The following is a 17,223-nucleotide window of genomic DNA, read 5'->3' on the forward strand; positions in this document are numbered from 1 at the left end:
ACTGATAGAAACTGTTCGGTGCCCAAGAATCCCAGATGTGTACCTATTCACAGAAGCTGGCAGAAGCTATAATAGGTGTAACAACCAGACCTTCCCAAGAGATCCATTAAACACCAGGTCTTTGTGTGAAGTGGGTTTACCCATCACTTCCCATTGGTGCTCTTGGTTTTAAACTGGAGAGCCTTGATTTGTGTCTCCGCAAAGGGTTGGAGAGTTGCCATGCCAATAGTCACAGGTCAAAAACTGACCATCAGGTCTAGCTAGTCGGTATCTGATGGAAAACCACAATGCGTGTTTTATTACAACTCGTGCTCTCACAGCAAACCCCGAATGCTTTGCATGATTTTATCTTCTTTTGCTTGGCCTGTCACCAGAATATTATCTGGTGACATAAACATAAAAGGCAGGATGATTTTCTCATCAAATTTGATTCTTTGTGTGTGTGCTTATGATCATTGCAAAAAAACCTCAATAAACTCTCTGATGCACAGACATCCCCCTCAGCAGTGAAATAACTGTATCCAACTGTCACAATTTCAAATGTTCAATGAAATCATTCTTTTTCTTTGTTTATTTATTAAAGTAGCTACACACAGACCATATGAAATTTCCTAAATAAAGTAGTTTCTTGCGAAGTGAATTTCTCCAGACGAAATCAATGTGTTTGTATGCAAAGCACTATTCTCCGACAAACTGCTGAAAGCAATATATGACTCATTCTAACAATTCCAAGCTATGCATGACTCATGTTGAACGATGGAGTCAGAAGGTCATTTGTTCTTATGCCTCTGCAAAAGTATTTGGACTCTGTGTATGTCCAGAGGAAAAGGAACCCCTGATGAAAATTGTCCAGCCCTTTGGGGAAAGCCCAAATCTTCCCATAGATGAATGCACAGCTCACTAGAAGCAATGGTCACATCCTAGATTTTGAACAAAGGCATTGTAATCTGCTTACAATTTACTGGTTTTGAAGTTCCACGTGCTGCAATGTGATGTTTACCTTCAGGAATGATAATTAATAAACAGCGTCTATCTACTGGAAAGTAATTTTGCACTTTAGAGGGACACCAAGCCCAGTGTTTGAGGTGCAGCTCTTTCTAGACTCTTATTCTGCCCTCTACATAAGCTGGAATTCGGTAACTTTTACCTAAAAGACATTTATCTACCTGTATGGAAAGAAGACAGGTGGAGACATACAACATTAGAAGTATTAATTGAAGTGGTCTATGGCCACATTCATAGAAGAGACAAAGAAGATCATAAGATTTGATATAATTTGTGTGAATGTATGTGTATATAGGTATATGGATAGATTGACCGATCGATCGATCTGTCTAAGAATTTGAAACCAAGCATAGATGAAGAGTTATTTTCATACTACATTATGACACAGGGGTGGGCAGAAAATGCCCAGTTAATTATTGCTAAATATTTTAAGTTTCAAAGTTCTCCTTTTCTCTTTGAGATTTTCTCTGTTATCTCACCTGTTTGTTCATCCTTCCATCTATTCACCTTTTTCTGAGCACTGCCATTTTCAAATCATTTGAATAATGCTAATGATACTAAATTGAGCTTTTGCTCTAAGTGTTGTTTCTTCTGCTCACACTTGGATGACAAAGGCATATTTAAAGTTACTTAAGCAAGACTGCTACTAAAGTAACTGCATTATGTATGGCATTCACAGTAATGTGTTTATGGCTGCATTGATGCTTTTAAGGCAATAATTATGACTGCTCTCTAAGTCTGCATTGGCTAGCCTTTTTGGAAAGGTATTTGATCGTTTCATAAAGTGTTATTTTGCTATATAGGAAGCAATTGTTATGGCTCCTTTTAAACTAATATGCATTGTTTTAAAACTCAGGTTCACGTAGGCCTCTTGAAAGGCTGATATAAAGCAGCCATGGGTTTGGATTCCTACAGATTTCCTAAATGTTATGAAAATGATTTAAATTAAATTAAATGAAGCCAAATTAAATAGAGTGCCACATTATGTCCTGGAAATATACTCCAGCGTGATACAACCTATGACTTCAGAATTATTTTGGAGAAAGAATTCAAGATATCAGTACAAATCCAGGAAATTAGTGGACATGTAAACAAAGGTATGTCTCACAAGACAGCGATGCTGAGCACAGGATGTGAGCATTAGATATTTCTGAATTAGACCAGTAACTAAAAAACTCTGCCTCTTCTATATGTTAAAAGGCTTTGTGCTGTTTTTTAAAATTTCAGAATTATTAATCTTTTTCAAAATTAAGTTCTATTGAGTTCTTACAGCCAGTTAAAAAGCCAGAAGAATGAAGGAAGATTTTTCTCTGGTTTTTTTTAATTCATTTGCTTGTTTTGTAATAGATTAAACCTCTTTTCTTGGGAAAAAAACCCATTCAGATTCATGATAATTCTGTGGTGCTTGTACAAACAAGATGAAATTGCACTGCCTGGAGTCTTGTAACCCTGCAGACAAACAAGACAGCGTGCCCTTTGGGACAGAAGAAAACCGAGTGATTTTTCAAACATTCAGGAAAATCTTGATTAGATTTGTGATAGAGGTACCCCTTTAATGTGTGGGACACGTGGAAGAAACATAATTACCTAAACTAATGAAATGAAAGAGCTAGAAAATTAGAGCCGCTAGAATTTGTGTTCTGGTAGCACCGTATAAAACAGTGTCAAGTTCTACCATCTCTTCAGTGGGTAACCTCGCAGATGAGAGAACCCCAGATCTATTAGAATTCAGGCAGGATAGACAGTTGATCTGCCAGGCTGCCAAGGAGAAAAATAAATTTTTTACTGATGGCAAAGGAATTGTGTTTTTTAACTACAGCAGTACTGAAATTCTGAATGAAAGAACAGGCTTTACTGAAACAAAAAAGTATGGAACGTTTTGTGTGATGGAGCTTGACAAGGCACTTGAGCAGTATTCACCACTCAAGTAATTGCAGAAAGAATTGGGTGATTCAAGAGACCCGAACAAGGAAAATATTGAATGAACTGTCATCTCTGATGAAGCAGAATGGAGTAGACACTCCCATTTTTAAAAAGATTGTCTGATTATTAAATTTTTCTTCTAATGACTTCTCAGCTGCTTTTTAAATTCATTTTTAAAGGCTTTAAGACCATCCAAAAGTGGGAACTCCAGAATTTTGCTTCATTGTGCTGTTCGCTGCCACTCTCAAGTGCTTTAAAAGGTGACACGAGGGCAACGCAGCCTGTAATGACTAATGCTTGGCTGTCTCCTCTAGCTTCCTAGGCTCATACATCTTCAGGTTTTAGTTTCTCGCTGTATTGTCCATTGGTGTGGTTACTTTACTGACAGGAGTCTATTATTATAAAAAGGCTGTAGGGATGACTATTGTATCTTACATTATCAGCAAAAGTGATTGCAGTTTGCAGCTTCTGCTGAAAGAAAAAGACGCAGATGAATGAACAATAACAAAAGATTTCCTTCTAGTTGCTATTTATAGCACCAGGAGTTTCAACTTTTGCTCAAGCACTGGGGATTTTGGGGACTGATACATCTGGAAGCAATTGGATGCAGACTGAGGTACTGGGCTGCTGTAACTTCCATCATAATCTTCCCTACGGTAGGATGTGAGCGTAGGACGGATACAAGAGAGTAGAGCATCCAGAGAAACCCTTCAGAAACCTGAGTCAGAAATCCAAGTATCCATTATAATCCTCCTTGACTCTTAATTCAGGTTGTGACCACTGCTGGCAAATTTATACAGAAAACTGGCGTATTTTGTGACTCCAGCTGCCAAATTCTGCAAAGGGATGCAGAAATGTGTTCTTGTCTGTTGTTAAACAGAGCTTCCTCATCCACACGCCTGGCTTGGGGTCCATACCACCAACTCCAAAGAGCATGACAGGTGAGGCATCCCAGCAGAACTGAAGCAGGAACAATCATTAGTCTACAACAGTTTATTAAATTCCTTCTTTCAAAGGGCATTTAGACTTTGCACACAGCCAGACGGAGAGCTTTACCCACCCTGTGCCCACCCGCAGCTTTGTGCTGACTATGCTTCTGCCATGCCTGATGATGTGGCGCAGACATTTCTAATTATTCCACCTGAAAGCAATTGTTCTTGCAGAAAGATCAGAAAAAAGCATAAACTGGAGAGATTCAGTTATTGACCTCAGCCTCCTGCTGAGCCAGTACTCTTGAATTTGGAATTATCAGAAAAGATGCAACTCCAACATGAATTCTTGCCTTTAAAATACTTAAAATGAGCAGGAAATCACAGCCTTCAGGTGTTCAAGGCATTTTAATGATGGTGAAGGTCAAAGACAAAGCGCAGACTTGTGGAAGTGAGGAGGTGTCAGAGACTAACGTATTTCCACTGAAGTAAGTGGACTGAAGCTTAGAGCAGAAGAAGGGAGTAGAACGCAGATGGCTATTCGGTGCTGCAAGGAGAAGGAGGTTTTGCAGTCAACAGTAACACAAATGACATTCCCAAACATTGCTCCATCACTTTATGGTATCTCAGAAAGCACAAGGATCCTCCTGTCCTTACAGCAGCAATTAGAGGGAATACAGAAAAGGGAAGTGTAGTTTTTAGAGAACAATAGTGCCGGGATCAGCAATTTCTCTTTGATTATCAGCTCCAGCTGGGAGAGTGGGGGAAGAGAGGGAAGCAGGTGGCTCCTGAGAGGGTCCACCTGGAAGAAGACTCTAGAAGGGAAGCTGTGCTGCAGTGCAAGAGTTTAAGAGGAGGGTAGAAAGCAAAAGGCTAATGTTTTTTGATTTATTTTGTTATTTCTTAAAGAGTAAGAGCCTTAGTTTGTATTGTGATCTTGCAGGATTTTTTGAGTTAATAACAGAAAGTGTATTTGTGAAAGATGCTGAAAAAGCCATGGTCACTGTATTGAGCTCTTCCTGGGTGAGTAAATATTTTACTAGCTCATACTATATCAACAGAGGAAAAAAAAAAAAGATGACTTTAGCAAGTTCTTACTACCTGTTTGAGTAATGCACCTCTGTTTGGGTGCTTGTGCAGTTAACGCAAAACCTTTATAGTTTCTTTTTCTCTCTGTATGGCCATCCTAGACACAACATAACCAGACATTTCTAGGTTTTTTTGCTAAATCACTAACGCCAGTGATCCTGGATGACTTGTGTGGCTGAGAACCAATATAATTTGCAAGTACACGAAATCAGTAATTCTGCAAATTAACTGATGAATTCTTGAATCTTTTGCCTTCTAAAATCAAGCAGTGAGATAATACATTAGCAGGAGGGCAAGGGAGAAATTCATTTGCGGAGGCTTGCTAGGCTCAAGATAGATCTCTGCAAAGCTTGGGAAAATAGCTTTCTGTGGCTCTGCTGAGTTCCTGTTTAATTACTTAGCCACATATGACCTTGCACAACTTCTATAATACAAGGGACTAGGAGATCTTTTGTGGTAAACAGAGCCCATAATAACTCCGTTCTCTAATCTCTGTTCCTCTAGCTGATACCACACTTTCTAGAAACTATATATATATATCCCTGAAGTGCCTAATTGAGAAATGGCTTTGTGAGGGGATAAAAACGTTTTGAGTTGCAGGAAGTAATTACACAGGAACAGAGTTACTTGTCTTTTTATTGTTACATACAAATACTGTTATCAGAAGACTCATTTCAAGTCGTGTGTCCTTTGGGTTGGCAGTTATTGTACGTCTGGTCACTGGAAGGAAGTGCCTAAGAGCTATAAGAGTGATGTTATTTAGCTGTGTTTTTCAGACAGTTTAGGAGGTGTGTAACTGTTCATTTGCAGATTTTTGCGTGCGCCTGGGAATCTGGCATGTGTGAAAGCATTCCCAAGGGACACGGGTGCGCAGCGCGCCTTAGGAAAGCCTGACAGAGTCTGTGTAACTCTGCAAAGTGAACCCATGCTGTTTGCAGTGACAAATGCCAAGAACTGGAGAAGTAGTGATGTGGTGTAACGCAGTGGATTGTACTGCGCTGAGAAATTTTCATTACAAGCCCTGCTTTATATGGTCCTCTTGTTTTTGAAAGCACTGTATAAATAACAAATACTTTCTTTTTTATTGGTGATGCTGATATTTTAAACGAGTGTTGCAGGGAACAGGATGAAGTGACTTTTAAGATGTATGGCATTATAAATGTGGACTGGGGGGATTGTTTGGTTTTTGGTGGGTGTTTTTTGGTTGGCTTTTTTTTTGGTCCTAACTATGCCTGGAAAATGCATTTCAGGAAAGAAAGAAGATGGTCCAAGTTCTGCTACGTTCTTGTAGAACAACACACGGAGCCTGTGCTAATCCCTCTAGATATCAGAGCCACCCACACTTACACATTATCACAGCTCTACAGGACAAACATTACCTGCCTCTAAACCTCATGGTGCCTTCATGTGTCACGAACAGCCTCTCACCTGCCATGAAAACACAACCCTCTCTGCCACAGACGCTGCTTCAAAATGCATGGCAACACTTTGATGTGGCTTAAACATCAGCCTCCTAAATACTGTCTCCCTTTGCTATTTTTGCCTTTCAAGCAAAGAAGCTGCCTTAAGGCAGGCCCACTGGTTCTTAATTGCCTCCTTCCCCAAGTGACTTGGGAGATTGTTCTCTAACTGGCTGTAATTATCCTTTACTGTAAACTAACCAAAGTACACTCCGATTTCAGTGTTATGTTCATTAGCAAGCATCCTGTTTTAAATGTTAATGTATTCTGGGAATGTCCATCCTATAAGAATGGACTGATTTTGTGTAGCAAGTGTTTGTGAAATACCCTGAGGAGCAAATCTGTACTGGGTAACTGATTTGAAATGAAACCCCTGATGTTCAGGGCAGAATATCAATGGATGGTCAAGTCGCAGAGTTGATGTACATGTGAACATTCCCTAAAAGGGAGGTAAACTTTTTATTGTCTCCAAAAGAGCACTCAATGTGAAGGTTGGTTCTGAGCCTCTGCCTGCAAAAGACTTCTCCCTGTGGTTGGTGTTTTTGGCATGATCTCTTGCTTGAGTTGAAGAGTGGATTTATCCCATGAGTGGCACTATTGGTGGTTTTGTGATGGAACTGAGCTCCTAAATTAGGATGGGAGAAATGTGGGAAGAATGAAAGCTTCCCTTCATACCTTAACTCAAACGTGATCCAGAAAAAGACGACTCACCACACATTCCTTTAAGAAGCCATCTAAAAAAAAGTCTGAATCCTAACAGATGTTTTCTCTTGTTATTTTCAAGATATGCAGCAGTGTGTACTGCTGGGTTTTTGGACGGGTATATCTGTGCAGCATATAAAAGTGATGCTGAATGCTTTTAACAGCTAGTGTTCTGCCATCCAGCTCCTACTCAAGCCCCTGGATTTGGAGTTTTCTGCCGTGTCTCCTATAATGAGCAATGAAGCATGGCTGCTCTGCCAACCACAGGTGGAAAGGTTTGCTTAGTAATGTTGTCAATGGCTGGATAATAAAGGAGGTGACTTGGGGTTTTTCTGCTGAGTGAGATTATTCCAGTCAAAAGTATGATTTGAATTTCCAAGTGACTCTGTGTGGACACTCTTTTATAGTAATAGGTGCTCTTTAACCAATGTAAAATAATAGACTTCCTTAGTGGAGCAAACTACATCAGCAAAAGACGCTCTCAAAAATGTGCAGGCAGAAAGCTACTGCAGAAAAACTTGTTCCACAATTGCCTTTTCAGTTAATTTCCTCTTGTATATAAGCCCCCTCTCAGAGCATTTTACCATATATTTCCGGAGAGAGAGCACTTGTGCACAGCGCTCACGTCTCAAGACGCCAGGCACTTGGAGTGCCTGGTGCTAGAAATCAGCCCTGATGAGCATTCATATGCCTGGTTTAGCTAATAGAATTATCCAGACTGTACTGATGTGCAAAATTGTTTTAATTGTATATGACGCTACTGCTTTTGCTGGGTACTTCGATACCTCTCTTAATGAGCTGGATGAGAAGGCAGATGAATACTTAAGTTGTAGAAATGGAAATAAGAGTTAAGAAACAAAACAGAAATCCACATTTGTAAACAAAAGGCTCACTTATTGCTCATGAAAGCATTGGGGTGTTTACAGGAAAAAAAACCCTCCAGAATAAAGGTCTGAGAATGTGATGTTGCATGCTCAGAAACTTCAATTAATTTCTAAATCTGACAATTCCCACATGTTGAAAACTGCAAGGAAGTAACTGTCATGCTATGAGCTCTGTCTATTCTTTCCAAGTTGCACATATCTTTGAAAATTACTCTGAACAAATGTAATGGTGTCCCTGGATACCACAGACTATGAAAACAGCTTTAAAAGAGCCCCCGAAGTACAGTCTGTGGACTTTTCACCATATCAGATAGTTATGTCATTTGCTGAAGTGTACGCTATGCTTCCATCCTGTCACTGGTAACTTTAAATGCTTATCTGACAGTCTGCTAATTAAAATTATCCTGCTAATTCTTCTAAGTCAAAAAGTGCCTGTAACTTTTCCAGGCTTTTTTTCCCTTTTGCTTTTTTTAAATATAGTGATAGTTATGTGAGATTTAAAAAGGTAACCATCTTCTATCGCTCTGTCTACTCTTCAGAAATAGCGAAAGAAAGAATGCAGAAAATGCCTCTAAATGGTATTATATATATGTGTCACATACACGTGTGCACGTCTGTACGCGCATAGGGAAAAACAAGTTAACGCAGTATAAAACATAGGTTCTTACCTAAAAAATTCAGACATCTCAGCAGCAAACTTGCTCAAAAACAGTGATCCTTCCTTCTATTTAGTTTAAAAAAAGATCTCTGTTATGTGAGGAATAAAGTCTCCTTTGCTACCCAGGTGCTCTGGGTGAAGCCCTGGAGCAGAACCTATGTAAGCAAGAGGCAGCCTGTACGTTCCCTGTATGCATTACTGTATGAGGCCATCTCTATGTATCAACCTATATACACATACATAAAAGCATCTCCATGCATGTGGGTAAACAGACTCTTAAAGTAATCTCAGGTTATGGTTTCTGTATCTGCTAGCCACACTTGTGCACTTTCAGCCTTTACTAGGAAATGGAGCCTGCCAGCTTTTCCAAGTTTTGTTTTTTTTTTTTTTTTTTTTTTTTTTTTTTTTTTAAATACCCGTTCTTCGCACGTATATGTATCTGGGATGGTATACCCCAATTCTTGCCTTACCTTCACATCATTGACATTCATCCTGGTTCCCTCCTTCCCAACAAAGATGTCATCTATGTCAACCAGAATGTACCTATCCAAGGACAGCGTGAGCTTCTTCCCTGACAGGAAGGAGATAGCATCAATAAAGATCAGTTTGTGCAACCAGAAGGTCAGGTTGTTTCCAAAGAGGACTCTCTGAATCCCATCATGAAGCCCCAAGTCTTGGATGACAGTTGCATACAGAGCAGCCTTTGGCAATGCCGCGGGGGGTGGTCTAGAGGTCTGCAGTTCAGTTAAAAGCACAGGTTGATAGGTGGAATGGTTAAACTGGAAAACTGACCAGTCTTCACCAGGCAGCGGACCCTTCTCAACCCTTGGTGCTTTGGTAATGCGCAGCAAGGGAGACTGAGCGTTTACCACACAGTCTTTGAGGGCGACGTTATTGTAAAGATGTAACGGCAATCCTTTCAATTTTGTACTTGGGACGCTGTTCTCGTTGGCTTTATGAAAACCAATTATGCTAACACTGTATTCCACACAGTATTTTTCCAGAAGCTCTCTATTCCATGAGTCCATGGATACATACTTTAAAATATTCTCATATATAACAATCGTGTATTTTCCTCTTCCATTGTCTGTGAGAGGGGGAATATCTCCCTTAGCTGGCGCGATGACCATGTGATACTGAAATCTGCTGGACTCAAGGATGGCTATGATGTCTTGCCCCAGTTGGGAGTACTGGCTTTCCACAAACAGGAGGACAGTGGGATCAGTTTTAGATGGATCAATTGGCTTAGCTGTTTTCAGCTCCACAGACCTGTACGGTAGAAACTTGAGGTCTTCACACTCCGCTTCTCCGGTGGTTTCCACAAGGGCCATTTCCTGCTTGTAGCCGGTGTAGAGGTAATAGGCAGAAATGACAATACTTGCCAAGCAGAAGGTTGCCAGGAGAATGACCAGCGTTCTGAAACTTCTGCGGAGCTTCACAATTAGATTCATCTTTTGCAGGACGTCCAACTTCTGTTGGACTTGCTGTTGTTTATTTTTTTTTGTTCTCCCTCCCTAAAGTGCCATAGGAATGAGGAGATGCAGAGGTGCCGATTCCCCTCCCAAGACATTCATGTGACCATTGCAGTGCATTTATGAACCTGTTGGGGAGGTTATAAAGCTGTTGGAGCAGGAAGTCAAAGGATCTGGAAAGCTAAATTGAAAGAGGTTTTCTCAGAATGCAGCAGCTGCCAATAATCAATGAAGAGGACTCTCAACATGATCTGCAACAAGAAGCAAAAGGAGAGTAAATAAAATAAAATCCATAAAGCAATTAAAAACACACGTTGCTAAAGACGGTGATTGATACTGGTAATCTGAGTTAAGAGGGAAGTTTATGAACAGTTCAAGGAGCACTCAGTGTCACTTGCTTTCTTGATGTGTTAAGATAAGCTGCATTAAACAGCTCTCCCGTATTCTTAGGGTATAAAGTCTAAGTGTGTCTTTTTGAGGACATGGATCTCTCTGTGGATGGGCACATAGGTATGTGCCCTGGGCACAATGCCTCCAGCTAAAGGACCGGGACTTCAGCCTGTCCCTGCTGGGCTGAAGTAGCAGGTGCTTAAACCTCACAGCCTGGCCACCTCTGAAGCCCTTGGGCAAGTCCCGGTGTTTCTACCTAAATTCATGAAAAATTACCATTGGTAACAAGAAACCATATGACTCTGAGGCAATTAAAAGTAACTAAACCTATGGCATCTTTCTAAATTATGTATATTGTTTACCTATCAGAACAATGCGAGACTGTAAACAATGGCTGATTTTTGAACTACAAGGAAAAAACACTCTTTCCAGTTAGATACTTGTCAGCTGATGTGCCCTCCTCCATTAACTCCGATTACACTTCTGAGGTTTTCACTCTGAAAACCATTCACCTTAAGCTTTACACCTCAAACTGGGAAACGCTTCTAAGAAAGGTATTAAAGAAATTTGCCTAGCAGTATATTTTACAATTTGGGTATACGGTTCTAAGGAACCTCTGTAGAGGCCCAGACTAACAAAAAATACCTCAAACACTGCCTGAAGAGTGTCGACAGGTTGCGGTCGGCGCGGAGCGGCCCCGCGGCTGAGGACGCGGTGGCACCGGCCCCGCTCCGGGGAGGGGACCGGACGCCTCAGGGAGGCAGCGCTTTCCCGGGCCGGCTTCCTTACCTCAGGTCCTCACCGAGTGACTGTCACCCAGGACTCCGGCGTGACCACCCCAAGCCCGCCCAGCTTCCAGAACGTTCCAGAAAGAACTGCGCGTGACAATTTACCTGAGGCTTCGCGGGGGGGGGAGACCGGCCGCCTATAGAAGCCCAGGGGAGGGGCCGCCTCACGCGCTCACCGGGACCGGCCGCCATTTTGTGGGCTGGGTCCGCGAAGGGTGAGACGTTTCTGTCTCTTTTCCTTTTCTCTGTTTTTTCTCTCTCTGACTACCTCATTTTTCCGAAACGGCAGCTCGATGACACGATGCAAAGCTCGCATTCGTAAGCTTGCTTCAACTTCAGCAAGGTTAGCTTGGTTAGTAAATGTTAATTGTTGTTTGGGCTCTTCTGGTGTCATTTTACCTCAGTTCTGACACCGGAACGCCGCAAACCTGAGTTGCGACAACCTTTTGATTGTGTCAGTTCAGGATCTTAAAAATGCAAGTGAAAAGTTTTTAATTTTGCTTTAAGTGCCTTGTACACCACTGTCCTAGTATTAGAGTACTCCACTGCAAGCAATGAACAGAGTGCTGGAGTAATTGTTAAATAACAGGTCTGCTTGCTCATGTTGAGTGAGGGTACTTTATCCATGGAAAGAAGTGAACAGAAATGAGAAAAAAATATGTATTTAATAATGTCTTATGTATGACAGAAGAAATAGAAAAGAAATCACAGCTATCAGTAGGAACTCGAAATCATCCTGATAATTGTAGGTGTATTTGCCCCCCTCTGGTGCTTTCCTTGTTCTGTAGTTCTCTCTGCTTGCTGGGATCTCGCTTCTTATTGAACCTCCAATTAAGATTTTTATCAAAAGATAAAACTGGATCAAGTGAAGCATCCTCTGCGAGGCTGTGTTCCAGTTTTGGTGACATTGACGAGTCACTCAGCCCGACTCTGAGGGTTTATGGGATCAGGAGAATTGCTCTCCGTGGGACGGGCAGCCTCACTGGGTGGGTAATCTGCCCACAAAACAAGCTGTAGTTTTGTTAGCATGAGATAGGCAGGTATCTTGGAAACAATAATTAAAATCCTTCTTGGACTCTGCATTCTCTGCTCGTTTTCAGCACTAGAGGGCAATATTTTCTTGCTTTTTAGCAGGCAGCACCTGCTCTAACCTCGCCTCAGAGCAGGGTCTTGGAAATCCTCAGGGCAGATAAAACACCTTAATTAAGACCCTTATATTTAAAAATAAATAAAAGCCATGACTTCTGCTGTAGGACATCTGCCACTAAATCACACTGAATACTTGCCAAATGTCTCAGCCTACACCTGTAGCACAAGGGAGCAACATGCAAGGAGACCTAAAATTGCATGTTTTTTCCTCACTGTTCTGTCCTGCTGGATCTCCCAGGTACTGGTATTGCAAGCTATCAAAATGATAACACTTCATGAGCCAGATATTTGCTGCTACTATTGCTCATATTACTAAAATATGAGAAGGCCCTGACTTTATATTAGCTAAAACAAAAATATTGTCTTTATCACAAATTATATGATCCAAATAACATTTGTAAAATCTCTTCTAGTTAAAATATTAGTAATCAATTTAATGTAAACTAGTGCATCTGTTGTTGTACGCAGATGTTATAACAAGTGCAAATATTCAAACTTACCTGGATGTCTAAATATTAGAATTGATAAAGAATTTGAACTTGCATATGGAAACCTGGCAATGGAGCAGATCTTTTTAGTTTGAGCATAGTGTTTGAACCGCACTGTTGAACTGATTATACTGTTCGGTGAAAAAAAAGAAGTGTGAAGTAATTAAAGTTTATGAAAATAAATCAGCTGTATTAGCCATTAGTGGGACATTTTCCAAGGCATAATTGGAAGTTAAGTGCCGTTTGTGCCTCTGAAACTCTCCCCCTTAAAGTTCAACGGCTTTATATTCGCTCAGAAATTCAAATATCTTTGGAGTATTTCTGTGCTATATTAATTTGAAAAACATGAAAATAGGCTGTGTTTCTTAATTAACATTAACAAATGTAGTTTCTTTTTAGTAGCCGGTGTTTGAGTTCCTGTGTTCTATTGTCACTGGTCAGCATTCATTGACTCTTCAGGTGTAAAGCCCAAAGCTGGGTACATCTGATCAAGGAATCCAGGTTACATTCATCCAGAGTTGGTCATCGTGCGTTCAGCTGACTTCCTAGACATGGGGCCTTCCCCAGAAAGGGCAGAACGCTGCAATATAACTCCATTGTGATGCCATAGCCATCTGCAGGAACTATAATTTTTCTTTAATTCAGGCAGCCAAAGAAAAACAGAGGTTTAAAAACTGCTACCTCGTTGCTAAATAGTACTTCCTGCTTCCCCAGAAAAATGCTTTTGATTGATGATTACAGCATACTGATTTGGAAGATGATTGATTGGGAGATTAGGATTCAACTATTTAAAACTGATCACACAATAGTGAAGAGAAGCAGGCTCTTATTAATACCATGTGTTAACATCTCATCAGGAATTAAAGCTGATTCTCTCATGGTCTGGTTCCTGTATGCAAACTTTCTTATGGGGCTTAGTGATTTAACAAGTGTCTTGACCAAATTTGGCGCAATTAACCAGTGCGGGGAATACAGATGTTACAGAAGGCAATTACATATTGCAAATATGTTAATTGCTAATGAGGGATACCTGAAATAATGATGTTATTGCCTGAGTAAACAGGGAAAACCCCATTAAGAGGGGGGGGCTGCTGCCTTCCATCAGAAATAGATGATATGTGGCAGGAGGACAGTGGTGAGTTCTCAGTGTGTAGGCTACCAGCAGGAACATCACAGCCTCGCAGGGCTGTTGTGAGCTCTTCTCCTGCCCTTACCCCTCCTTGTAGGTAGGCTATGGATCTCTGGTCTAATTCAGCGTCTGGAAAGCAGGGATCTTGATGTTAAGCAAACAGTTGTGTTTATCCATCTTAAGGATTGAGCCAATAGACTTCCTATCTGCAGCAGGTTAGGAGCCTGGAGCTGATTACAGCACTGAGGAAAGGAGCAGGATGCTTGTTGATCCTTTGCAATACGGTCATCTCTGGTTGTCTGTCTGTAGCAGAGGGGAACGCTCTATGGGTAATTCCTCTGGAGGCAGGCCAGAGGTTTCCTCTCATCTGATTCCAGCATAAATCAGAAGTCAGAATGTCTTTATTTTCTATATATAGAGCTTTCCTTTAGGCAAAAAAAAAAGTAATGTAAACTCTTTCCTTTTTTTCCTTCCTTTCTAAGCTTGTATGACTCCTGCCATTTATTAGCAGCCCGATGATCCATGATACCAACTTGCTGCTCCTTGCATATGAGTGCTCATTCAATACAGAAACAAGCAAACTGGTTTGAGTGAAAAATGACTCCTGTTGACCATTAGGAAATGTTCAGGGTTTCTGTTCACTGCAGAGGAGAAAACAGCTTTTTTTTTTTATCTCAGAAAAATTTCCAGGTGACTTCTTTACTGAGCTTGTGCAATTTGGGTGCTTCTTGAAAGTAACTTTTTTCTTTTTCAAGGTTAACAAAGTTGCAATGTGTTTTGTGTTGATAAATGTGGCTTTGCGCATGAAGGGTGCTGATGCCAGCTGCTCACAGCTTACTGCAAGGTTTTAGAAAACTCTTTTACCTAGGATAAGGTAACAGCTGGTAAAAGCTGTTGCAAGTTGTCTAACTTTGTTCTAACTCTCTCTTATAATTTCTGACTGGAGAGGCTGTTCAGGTCTTTCGCCTCTTTTGTTTTCAGTGCATAATCATCTGTAAGTTAAAACATTTTTTCATTGTTTTCAGCAATTTGATCAGTCTATAGTGCACATATCATCTTCTGTGATTCCAGAAAGCTAAATGTTGCCAGAGATTGAAGTCGATAATGAATATAAAGCGAAGTGTTTGAAATACCTCACCTTGTGCACTCAGTGAAAGCTGGCACGATCTTATGCGTGAAGCAATACTTGGAAGCTAGCTATTCAACCTTTTTGACTTTTATCTTTCTTTGGATTTAAACTTTTCCAGGTGATTTCAGAACTTGGAGCTTTGAAGAAAAAAGGCTTCCTGGAGGAAAGGCAGCTAAAGGCATACTTGGAGGTAGGTTTTACACATACACATATTCTCACACATGTGGACATATGCTCACACCCCCACACCTCTTACTCTGTATATAAGATAGTTGGGAAACATGGTGTAAAGGTACTTAGGAATTCTGTAAACTCTTCACTCTCGATAAACTGATAACATCTGATTGGTGCAGACAGATTCATTCAAAGCTAACAGTTTGTCTCGCTCCAGGACCATCAAAGTTGACCTGTTTTTATCATGGTTTGTATTTTCAAGTGTGATTTGAAGCATACTATTAGAGTGGTTTTCTTTGTTTTCAGTGTTTTACTTGTCTTTTGACTGAGTAGGGGAATTGTGATTAGAGAAAGCCTTGTAATAATTATTTCTATTCCTTTAATACTTCTGAAAGCGTGCAGATAGCCACCACTGACTTGCCACCAGTCCCACTTCCTTGAACTCGCATGATAGATGTACTGTCATAACAGCATGTAAGCAAACATATTTTATTCTCATTAATGCATCTGTGGTCTGAAGCTGCTGACTCACCAAGTGTTTGGGTTTTTTTTCTTGTTGATGCTTTTAGATAGGTAACTATAATCTCTGCTGATGAGACCCCCCACAAAGATATTCTACGTGAATCAGTGGGACGCTTTTAAAAATGTGAACTAATGAGACTATAAGGAAGGTACTGTTCTTTCTGCAAAACCTCCCTCACAGAATTATTGCTGCCTTTGATTCCCCAGCCCATATTTGACACTTCGTGTTGCTTAACTTCTGGTAGCAGTTTATTCTAAGACTTAATCAGATCACACTTCTGGTGAATGTTGCCTAATGTTCAGTCTCAATACTTCTTTCTCCTGACCCATTAACTTCTAACAGTCCCTTGGTCATTTGGACCACCTATAAATGCACGTAAATATCCCATCTGTGATGTTTCAGTGACCTTTCCTGCAATTTATCAGTCTGTAACACTTCAGTATTTTTGAACATATGTAGTTGTAATGATTTCCTCAGAAATCACTGACTGCTGATTTTTCTTGAGCGTCAGGTGTGGAAGCTCTTAGAAATCAGTAATAATTTACGTAGTCTTAGGAGGACCAGGCATGAAGAGAGAACCTATATATATTTCTTGTTTCTTGACAGAGTGGCTCTAGTCACCATTGCAACACATAGGTGTTAATGACCACATTCATCCTTTGTGCAGCTCCATATGTGGCGAAAATGTTGCATAGCGATATCAAAATATCCGCTTTACACCAAAATATACATAGTATCTTGATGTCATCAGGAAAAACACCTTAGCTTTGTGTCCAGACTTAAAATAAAGAAATAATAATAAATGTATTGTCTAAATGATGTTTTCCAATAAATGTGTCCATTTTGCCTGAGTGATGGTAATGATATCTATCACTTTTCACCCGTAACTCACCAAAAATTCTGAAAAGCTGAATAGCATTATTCTTGGGTACAGGCCTGACTTTTCCAAGGTCATTTGGCAGACTAGTCGTGGCTGAGCTGGAAGCAATTGCCCCTTGCTCTTGCATGATGTCCTTCAACAGGTCGGTGTCTTTACAGCCCTCATGACATCTGTAGAAAAGTAACTGAACTACCAAAGATGAAAAGAAGTTTTGAGAGATGATCTGAACGTCAGAAGCTTACTGCTTAAGCCACAATGACAGAGCCAAAATGTCATGGCAGAAACTTGTGGCTGAAAACGTAGCAGAGATTCCCATGGTACAAAGTTGTGTGTGACCTACAGGATTGAGTCCTTGGAGCTGATGTTTTGCTTTCCCAGTGGGATTAACGGAGAGTGCAGGTGTAATGAACATCCTATGATTGCCCCAGTCCCTTTGAATGAAGCTGGTGAA

General features: G+C 40.6%; 1 protein-coding gene across 1 annotated transcript in view; it reads right to left on the bottom strand.

The window, feature by feature from the left end:
• The window catches only part of LOC128910514 (bifunctional heparan sulfate N-deacetylase/N-sulfotransferase 4), a 108,703-nt gene that overhangs the window by 69,347 nt on the left and 22,133 nt on the right, over nucleotides 1–17,223 (bottom strand). The window contains exon 3 of the mRNA XM_054203847.1: nucleotides 9,121–10,373. Coding sequence (XP_054059822.1) covers nucleotides 9,121–10,101 — 981 coding nt within the window. The 5' untranslated portion in view covers nucleotides 10,102–10,373. The remainder of the gene's footprint in view (nucleotides 1–9,120; nucleotides 10,374–17,223) is intronic.

This window comes from Rissa tridactyla, chromosome 5 (genome assembly GCF_028500815.1).
Source record: "Rissa tridactyla isolate bRisTri1 chromosome 5, bRisTri1.patW.cur.20221130, whole genome shotgun sequence".
Lineage (NCBI taxonomy): Eukaryota > Metazoa > Chordata > Aves > Charadriiformes > Laridae > Rissa > Rissa tridactyla.